This window comes from Ceratotherium simum, chromosome 33 (genome assembly GCF_057802395.1).
Source record: "Ceratotherium simum simum isolate JZ-2026a chromosome 33, ASM5780239v1, whole genome shotgun sequence".
NCBI classification, from domain to species: domain Eukaryota; kingdom Metazoa; phylum Chordata; class Mammalia; order Perissodactyla; family Rhinocerotidae; genus Ceratotherium; species Ceratotherium simum.
The window spans coordinates 484,509-495,207 of NC_141932.1; the positions used below are offsets into that span (position 1 = coordinate 484,509).

Genomic DNA, 10,699 nt, shown 5'->3' on the forward strand with positions numbered 1-10,699 from the left:
AGAAGCGGTGCGTGCCCGGGATCCGAACCCGGGCCGCTAGCAGCGAAGCGCATGCACTTAACCACTAAGCCACAGGGCCGGCCCATCTCCAGTACTTTATAAGGCAGTTGAGCCAGAGTTCAGCTAGGATCGCGAGGCCACCAAACTGCACTCTGTCTCGTGCCTTACATGCTCTCTCAGTGAAGCCTGTAGTGGCTGAGGTCTGTGCATGGATCTGAGGTTGGGGAGCTGTATGTTCACTCACCCCATTAAGAATTGAGCTGCAGATGGGGTCATTGGATGGTGAGACAGATGGGAAGGTGAGCAGCTTGTGGCAGCAGGTGGGATCATAATAAATGGTCTTGGTGTTCCTGACGTACGGTGGGGGGGGGGGTGTCAGCATACTGCTCACTTAGTGCTTCAGGGAGGGAGGAGGGGAGGTTTCTCCTTAAAAGTCCCCCCCCCTTCTGGTGGGCCAGCCCTCTTTAGTAGATATTCTTCACCCTCTGTTAAGATTAAAAATCTCTAAATCTATTTTTATCCTCTATAAATGGCTCCGTCCTTCATCATCTTCATATTCTGTTTCCACCCTTCAGGTCCATATCTGAACAAATCCACATATGCCTGACTGATTTCTTATTTTGGGGTATGTGTGTAGTTTTTTAAAACTTTCCACGGAAATGTAATATACATGCTGAAAAATATACATAAGTGTACAGCTCAGAATTTTCACAAAGTAAAGGCACTGTGCACTTTGGGTCTGACTTCTTTCATTCAACATTATGCTTGAGGGATTAACCCATATTGTTTTGTGTACTTGTAGTTTGTTCACTTCTATTGATGCGTAGTATTCCATCATGTGACTAAACCACAATTTATTCATCCAGTCCCCAGTTCTTGGACTTTTGGGTTGTGTCCAGTTTCAGGTTGTTATGAACCATGTTGCTGTGAATGTGTGAACACATTTCTCTTGGCTGTACACCTATGAATGGAATTGCTGTAGTAGGGTGGGTATAGGATCTGTTTTAGTAGACATGCGCCTGGCCAATTTTAACGTTTGTGTGCCACTGTTTTAACTCTTTTTTTCTCTAAGAATTCAAATATTTTCTCCCTCCCCCCACCCCCAGCCTGGGAAACAAGTCAAAATGGAAGCATCAAGTCAGGATGTTGTTGGGGAAGAACCAACCAATTTCATGAAAATGGAAAGATTCAGGATGGATGATTCCTGTTTGTATACTTTAGGAGAAATCTGGGAATGTGAGGACCAGGTGCAAATGCTCCATAACCCAGAGAACCATTTGAGGCACGCAGCATCCACCCAGAAGAACACAGAGGGTCTAGAGAGAGGTTCTGGTCATCCTGAATGTGGAGAAAGCATGAGTCTCTGCTCAGTCCTCGCTCCATCTCAGAAAGGTCCCACAACAAAAGCTTTCTGTGAATACAACTCAGATGTTAAGCATTCCAGTTATATATGTAATTGTTGGAAAAGCTGTGAAGGTCACATGCTTGATGAAAATGGTGACTGTAGAGCAGCCGTCAGCCAGGCGGCTCAGCTGGGCCACCTTGGTGGAGATCTAGGAGGAGATGAGCCCTCCAGATGTACTGAAAGTGGTGATTCCTACAGCTGTTGTGCACCACTTTGTGAACAGGGTGGAATCATCAGAGAAAGGCAGCCACACAGAGGGGAGGGCTGTGACGAGGTGTCTGATCAGGGCACATGCCCTGATTAGCAGAATCGAAGTAACTCTGGAGACAAATGCTATGACTGCAGGGACTGTGGACGGTCCTTCAGACAGAAATCTCACTTCCTTGGACACCAGAGGACTCACACTGGAGAGAGACCTTATACCTGTAATGAGCGTGGGAAATCCTTCTCCAAGAACTACAACCTGATTGTGCATCAGAGAATCCACACAGGAGAGAAGCCCTATAAATGCAGTAAATGTGGGAAAGCCTTCAGTGCTGGCTCTGCCTTTATCAAGCATGAGAGGAGCCACACAGGAGAGAAGCCCTATGAATGTGACTGGTGTGGGAAGTCCTTCAGCTGCCACTCTTCCCTTGTTTTGCATCACAGAACTCATATTGGAGAAAAGCCGTTCAAATGTAATGAGTGTGAAAAATCCTTCCCTGATGTCTCCCACGTTATTTTCCATCTCAGAATTCACACTGGAGCGAAGCCCTATGTATGTACTGAATGTGGAAAGGCATTCGTCGATGGCTCATACCTAGTTAAACATGGGAGAATTCACACTGGAGAAAAACCCTATAAGTGTGTGGATTGTGGAAAATCATTCAATCACAATGGTCACCTCATCATGCATCAAAAAATCCATTCTGGAAAGAAACCCTACCAGTGTGAAGAATGTGGGAAAACTTTCATCGAGAGCGCTTACCTCATCAGGCCCCAGAGAATTCACACTGGCGAGAAGCCCTATGGCTGTGGCCAGTGTCAGAAACTTTTCAGGAACATCACTGGTCTCATCCGGCATCAGAGGACTCATACTGGCGAGAAGCCCTATGAGTGTAATCAGTGTGGCAAAGCTTTCAGGGACAGCTCCTGTCTGACCAAGCACCAGAGAATCCATGCTCGAGAGGCCCTGCAACAGTGTGTCCCATGTGGGCAAGGTTTCCAGAGCAGCCGTGCTCTTATCAGACACCAACGTTGGCACACTAGAGAGAGACTTCTGGGGACTCAGTGAATGTGATGATGGCTCTGTCTGATTCTCTTTACTTGCCCACTGTCAGAGACTTTATATTGAAGAGCAGCTCTTTGAAAATAATACAATTCATCCTTTGCTCCTTGGAACAGAAACCCTTGACGTTGTGTCCATATTAGCACTTGGGAGAATTCTTCTGCCATGCTGCTGGACTTACTGGAAAGAAACTCTAGAAACAGAACAAATGTGTTAAGACCTTCAGGGATTGTTGAACCTTTGCTAAACATGAGACTGTGACACATCTCTGTTTTGTGTGGAACCTTTTTTTTTTTTTTGTGAGAAAGATTAGCCCTGAGCTAACATCCGTGCTAATCCTCCTCTTTTCGCTGAGGAAGACCGGCTCTGAGCTAACATCTATTGCCAATCCTCCTCCTTTTTTTTCCCCCAAAGCCCTAGCAGGTAGTTGTACGTCATAGTTGCAGATCCTTCTAGTTGCTGTATGTGGGACGCGGCCTCAGCATGGCCGGAGAAGCGGTGCGTCGGTGCACGCCCGGGATTCGAACCTGGGCCGCCAGTAGCAGAGCGCACGCACTTAACCGCTAAGCCACGGGGCCGGCCCGGAACCTTTTGAATGATGGTGACAGGGTTGAGAGAGGGGTCCAGGGTGGCAGGGGGAGACTGCTCATGGCTTTTCTTTCTGATGTTACATGACGTGCATGTGATGTGTAAATCAAAACCGAGGAATGGCATGAATGTGGAAAGCATTTAAACTGGAACTCTTGCCTTTCTTTGCATCAGAAGATTTGGTTAATGTGATGAGTTTGAGGTTTCAGTAAGAACTCCTGCTGAAACTCTTGGGGAGAAAGAGTGAATTTTTGAATTGGCCAATATAGAATGATAATTTGGAAAAATCTCCTAAGTTGACGCTAACCTTAGTGTGATAAGAAAACTCATACTAGAGACATAGCAAACATACTCCATGTGGGAAAGCTTCCAGTTGGAGATCTGATCTTCCAGAGTAGTGCTATCTGATAGAATAATCTGAGCCACATATATAATTTCAAATTCTTTAGTGGCCACATTAAAAAAAGTGAAAAGGGGCTGGCCTGGTGGTGTAGCAGTTAAGTTAACGCGCTCCGCTTCAGCAGCCCAGGGTTTGCTGGTTCAGATCCTAGGTGTGGACCTATTCACCACTCATCAAGCCATGCTGAGGTGGTGTCCCACATAGAGCAACTAGAAGGACAACTATGACATACAACTATGTACTGGAGCTTTCGGGAGAAAAAAGGAAAACAAAAAACAAAAGAAAAAGAGGAAGATTGGCAACAGATGTTAGCTCAGGGCCAATCTTCCTCAAAACAAAAGAAAACAAAAAGTAAAAAGAAACAGGTGAAATTAATGTCAATAACATTTTATTTTAGCACCTATATCCCAAGTACTGTCATTTAAGCATATGGCATTCGCTACATGTCAGATTCTTTGTAACAGCACATCCAGTGGCTACTTCATTGGGCAGCACAACTTGAGTGCATCAGAGAAAAAGTTCTGGAGAGAACCCTCTTATAGGATATTTGTCCCATTAAAATCCATGGTCAGGTTTTTAACACATTTCTAGAAGAAATGTGTGCCTGGAAGTTAGTCCTGACACAGAACCCCAAGGACTCACTGTATTTAATTTATCCTGATACACGTTCTTTTCAGGTTTTAACATCTCAGAAATCAGGTTAATCAATGGCATGCCATAGTTTAATTGGCAGTCTTTTCTCCTCTTAGTAGCACATAAAATGTGCATCTTACCATCAATTGTGTCTTAGATTTGATAAAATAACAGTAATATCAGGAGGAGGAATTGAATGACTAGTGAGATTCATGCATTTGAGGAGAGACTAGGACTTTCAAGGAGAAGCCTGTTGCTGAGATAACTGATGTATCTGTGGGAGCTAAAGATGGTGACATAGTTCCTCCAACATTGCTGGATATTGAGTGTTGTTCAATTTCTTTCTTGTGGCCTGTATCAGCTGCAATTGTTATATTTTATTGCAAGATTGGAAATTCTCATTTGGAGAGAAGCAAAACACAGAAGTGTATGTAGGCTCTTAACAAGCTGGTTAAACAGGGAAAACATTCTGCTCTCATGGTGCTTCTATTCTAGCTTAAATCTTTACATTCAATATTGTATGTGTGTATATGCATGGGTGCACTTTGGGCCTTTTATTTATAAAGGAAAACACTGTGCCTGACAGTCAATAGATGCTAATTTAAGTGGTAAATCCTTGGCTGCACAGAGGCCTATGCAGGAAACTCAATCCCGGTTAAAGAAAATTGTATGAAATTGCATGACAACGTTGGACCAGGGCCATGTGAGTGTTAGTGTCTGTGGTTAGGAGTACATCTTTAGTCACACACGAGTGTCTTAAGGGTTTACCTCTCAATAGCTGTAAGGTCTTAAGTGTATTATTGAGCCTCCTCTGCCTTAGTTCCTCACTTATAAAATGTGGATAAGCCCTACCTCATTAGGATTAAGTGAAGTGAGATGTGTAGAGTGCCGGGGACGTAACAGGCTTCCGTGTGTATTAGCTGCTGCTACTCCCACCCCTGTTGTTGCTATTATTGCTCCTATTATTACTGCTGCTCTTGTTATCAATGATGTTTTTGTTATTGTTGATGATTTTGTTGTAGTTACCATTGATTATGATGATATTGATGTTCCCTCTGACTCAGGAGGCTGGAAGAGAAGGGACACCAGCGGCCTCCCCAAGCCTCTGTAGACTCTCAGAACCTATCACCACCCGTTCATAGATGACATTGCTTCCCAAACTAGTGTACGTGATTGGCTGGAGGCGTCCTGCGGGGAGCAGAGTTGAAGGAGCTAGCCGGGAGAAGACTAGAGGGCAAGGGGGCTGGAATCTCCAGGGTGTGGGTGATGGCAGCTGGGTTGTGTGGATACCTCACCCACATGGGGGGGGGCACCAGGCACTGAAAAGATGAGGTGTCGGTGGGTTGGCCGTTGGGTGTGTGTTTCCCAGAGTAATGGCATATATTGGGGTGAGAAGGAAGATGTTGCCCTGTGCCCTGGACTCAGGACCACAAGGACTTCTGCTCATGCCACAGTTTATCCCATGCACCCAAGACTCCCCAAAGGCCCTGCCCCAGCAGCTGAACCAAAGTCACATGATAACTGCTGCTCCAAGGGAAACTGAGCCACACATGTCCAGTCCAGTCTAGAGCTAGACTTCTCATGAGATGTTGCCTCTGTGGGCTCACATGAAGAGTGAGACACATTCCACTTGAACAGGGTTGGCCTTGTGGGCCATGTGGCCCCTGTGGCCGGGAACCAGCTCTATAGCATGTCAGACAGCCCAACCTCTAGGAGACTTACAGGCCCTTCTGTTCCCACAGGCCATCCCCAATCTCGCTTTGCCCTGCTCCATCAGCATTTGCAGCATTTCCCTCTTCCCTCCACCAAATACTAGTGGGAGCTGCCGTGTTCATTTTGATGATGGAAGAGTCATGACCAGGGCCTCAGTTGGAGTCTTGTGCTGAAGGAGCAGCAGGATTTGTGTTCTTACTTTCTTGGCCCCCAGTAGTGGAGCTGGGGTCCCTGACATGGGCACCTCCCTTAGGGAGACGTAATTGGACTCAAGGACTCTGGGCAGTCAGCGGTGGCTGCTGGACTGGTGAGAACAGGTCGTCTTGGGGGCTGAGGCAGCTACTTTCTACCATGGGCAGGGATGAGAATGAAGGGTAGAGAGAAGGGCAGAGACAGGGTCATGTGGCCTTATAGAGACAGTAACGTGGGGCTGAGACAGAAACAGGGTGGAGCGTTGGCATTTCCCAGCCCCCCAGAGGCCAGGCTGCACTTACACTGCGAGGTTCCCTGATAGACAGCCAGTGGATTCTCCTGTGTCACTAAGGCTCATTCAGGTGTGTTCTTGCCACTTGTCATCTGAGATAGCCTTAACACTCCCTATGTGTGGTTTTTGTAGTTATTTTTTTGGAACTGAATGCTTTTAGTTGAAAAAGCAATCCATGCATGTGGTAAAGAATTGAAAAGTAGGTAAGGAAATGAATGAAAAATGATCCTCTTTCTCACTGGAGGCCCCTCCTTGGAGACCACAATTGTTGATGCTTTCTTTTGTATCCTTCTAGAGACATTTAATGGGGGGGAGGGGCTATTTCTGGACACATAGGGTATAATGTTTTGTGTTCTACGTTGATTGATCTCTTCACCGTGTGTTCTGGAGACCATTCGGTGTGTGCATAGGTGTCTGCCTCAGTCTTTTTAATGGTCTCATAATCAGGTCTACAGATGTATCAGTGAAGATTGATTATTATAAACAAGTATTTGATGCTATGAATGCTGCACTATAACATCCTTCTGTCATTTTGCACATATGTGCAGCTATACCTGGATATACTTGGATAAATTTGTGGGAGTGCAATTGCTGGGCCAAAGGTATATGCACTGAAACTTTTGAGAGACATTGCTTTTGAGAAACTTTTGAAAGAAATTGTCATCCAAAGAAGGTGAACAGTGTATATTCTCAGCAGCAGTACCTGTTTTCCCATACCTTTACCAATGTTCAGAGCTGTTAAACTTTCCCAATCTGATTATGAAATGTGGCATCTTGCCTTAATTTCTGTTCCATTTATTATGAAGGAAGTTAAGCATCTTTTGATAGGGTTATAAGTTACTTTTATTGCTGTTTCTGGATTTTAATTGCCTATTCCTGTACTTAGTCCATTATTCTCTCTTGAATTGTTTTTCCTTGTTGATTTGTAAGAGCTCTTTGTATATTGAGGACATTTAGCCATTGCCAGTCTTATGTCTGCGAATATTTTACCAACAATTTGTTTTTTGACTTCAGTTATGGTAATTGTTTTCCCATGAAAAAAGTTTATTTTTTTATTTTTGGTGAGGAAGATTGGCCCTGAGCTAACATCTGTGCCAATTTTCCTCTGTTTTGTATGTGGGACGCTGCCACAGCATGGCTTGATGAGTGGTGTCTGTCTGCACCCGGGATCTGAACCAGGGAACCCTGGGCCGCCAAAGTGGAGCATGTGAACTTAACCACTATGCCACCGGGCCAGCCCCCCAAAAGTTTATTTTTAATGTAGTTAAGTTTATCATTTTTTTCCATATGGTTTCTGTGTTTCTTTTTTGGGTCTGTACAAGACCTATACAAGACAGCAGCCATTCTCTCAGCAGGAAGTATCATTTATAGTGTTCTGATGGGTACTGCCAACATGGAACTGGGGATTAATTTACTTACACAGACTGGAGCTGGGATCATCAGAACTCCCTCTCTCTTTGGTCTTTATAACTTCACTTTGCTCACTGGACAAAAGGTGAGATCCACAGACCAGATTCTCAACCAATTAGGCTTAGCCGACTCCTTGATACCTTTGTATAAATGGATCCCTCAAAAATGGCAGATGGCAGTGTTTGGATTAAAATATCTCCCGAGTGAAAGCAAAAACAAAAACCTATACAAAGACTTTCAAAGTCTTCCTGTTTTCTTTAAGTCTTTATTGTGGCTTCATTCTTTACATTTAAATCTTAAGTCCACCTGGAATTAATTTTGATATAAGTAGTGAAGCATTGGGGTCCAACTTTTTTTATTCCCATTTGGATAGTCATGTGTCCCAACACTATTTATTTATTTATTTATTTATTTTTAAATTCATTTTTCCCCCCAAAGCCCCAGTAGACAGTTGTAGGTCGTAGGTTCACATCCTTCTAGTTGCTGTACGCGGGACTCGGCCTTGGGTTGGACGGAGATGTGGTGCCTCGGGGCGCGCCCGGGATCCGAACCCGGGCTGCCAGCATCAGAGTGCGCGCACTCAACCGCCAAGCCACGGAGCCGGCCCCCAACACTATTTATTGAAAAATTGTTTTCCTAATGGAGTGAAATTCCATCTTTATCAGAATCCCACATTCTAATGTGTATTTTAATATGTGTCTGGACTCTGTTCCATTGATATGTTTTTCTATGTCAGGTACACTTACTTATTTTTTTATTTTTTTATAATTTTATTTATTTATTTTTCCCCCCAAAGCTCCGGTAGATAGTTGTATGTCACAGCTGCACATCCTTCTAGCTGCCGTATGTGGGACGCGGCCTCAGCATGGCCGGAGAAGCGGTGTGTCGGTGCGCACCCGGGATCCGAAGCTGGACCACCAGCAGCGGAGGGCGCGCACTTAACCGCTAAGCCACGGGCCAGCCACAGATACACTTACTTATAATAGTGGCTTTATGGTATATACAAAGTCTCCTCATAACACAAGTCACATATGACTTAGATTATCTATACAGAAGTATATAGAGTAAAAGAATTATATTCTGCCTTTACCCTTATGCCCTTGCCATAGTTAAACTGTGCTAGTAGCTCCTATGGACTTTTTCATACTCTTCTCTATGTAGTTACATACATATATACCTTCATACAGAGGCAGTGCAGTGCAGATGTCAGGAGCAGGACTTGGGGGCCAGACAGCTGAGCTCGTATCCTTTCTCTGCCACTTCATAGTTGTAGGGACTTGGGCAGGTTACGGAACCTCCCTGCCTCAGTTTTCTTATCTGATAAATGAGGATGGTAATATTACCTCATAAGGTTGCTGTGAGAATTAAATGAGTTAATATATGTAAAGTCCTTAAAACAGTGCTTAGCACTGCTATATAAGTGCTGTATAAATGTTATAGAATTGCTGTTGTTAACATTTTTATACAAGTGTATACATATATATGAGGTTTGGGGGGTTTGTATTAATTTTTAAATAAAATAACTTTTGCACTCTGCCTTTCAGTGTGTGTGTGTGTGTGTGTGTGTGTGTTTAATTTTTGTCAAATTGTAGCTAACATGTATCTGGTAGAAAAAGTCAAATGATGCCAAAAGTTCATAAGGAAAAATGGCAGCTCCCCTTCTTTCTCCTGCCCTCTCCCTACCACTACTCCTCACCAGAGATAATCACATTCTACTCTTTCAATTGGTTTTCCTGGCATTTACTTCCAGTTACTTCTAAATACTTGTACATACTTTTCATTTCATACAATGAAAAAACAGAATAAAAGAAAAAAAATCAGTGAAACCTAAGGCTGTTTCTTTGAAAAGATCTATAAAATGGATAAACCTCTAGCCGGTGGGACCAAGAAAAGAGAAAAGATACAAATTACTGATATCAGGAATGAAAAAGAAGATATCACTACAGATCCCACAGACATTAGAAGGATAACTAGGGTATACAATAAACAACTCTATGCACATAAATTCAATAACTTAGGTAAAATGACCCAATTCCTTGAAAGACAAACTATCAAAACTCACTCTCCAAGAAATAAACTGAATAGGCCTAATATCTATTGAAGAAGTTGATTCTTTTCAAAACAAACTCCAGGCCCAGATAGTTTCATTGGTGAATTCTACCCAACATTTAAGGAAGAAATGATGCCAGTTCCACACTTCTGGAAAATAGAAGAGGAGGGAACACATCCCAACTCATAAGGCCAATATTACCTGCATACTAAAACCAGACAATGACAAGAAAACTACAAATTGCTATCCCTCATGAACACAGACACAGATATTCTCAATAAGATATCAGCAAATAGAATCCTGCACTATGTAAAACAATAATGTAACATGACCAAGGGGTTTATCCTGGAAATGTAGGCTAGTTTAGTATTTGAAAACTAGTCAATGTAATCCATCATATTAACAGACTAAAGAACAGAAACTGCATGATCTTATTAATAGATGCACTTGACAGAACATTAACAGAGCACTTGACAAACTTCATTATCCTTTCATAATAATAACAGCAAACTAGGAATAAAAAACTTCCTTAATCTGAAAAGGGCATATACAAATAACCTTTAGCCAACTTTAGCACTGGTTTAAGGACTTTACATAATTAATGGTGAAAGACTGATTTCCCCCCAGTGATTAGGAAACAGATAAAAAGGATGCTTTCCCCACTGCGATTGAAATCACATTTGAAGTCCTAGCCAATTCAATAAGATAAGAAAAAATATAAAAAGTGTACATAATACAGTTCTCATCAA

At 43.2% G+C, this 10,699-nt stretch overlaps 1 protein-coding gene across 1 annotated transcript; it reads left to right on the top strand.

Annotated features, from left to right (window-relative positions):
* The first annotated feature begins 266 nt into the window (after window positions 1-266).
* On the top strand, window positions 267-9,438 carry LOC147912676 (uncharacterized). Its single transcript, XM_087422308.1, has 2 exons — window positions 267-299; window positions 1,713-9,438. The coding sequence occupies exons 1-2, from the start codon at window positions 267-269 to the stop codon at window positions 2,676-2,678; spliced, it is 999 nt and encodes a 332-aa protein (XP_087278434.1). The 3' UTR covers window positions 2,679-9,438.
* Window positions 9,439-10,699: the final 1,261 nt, after the last annotated feature.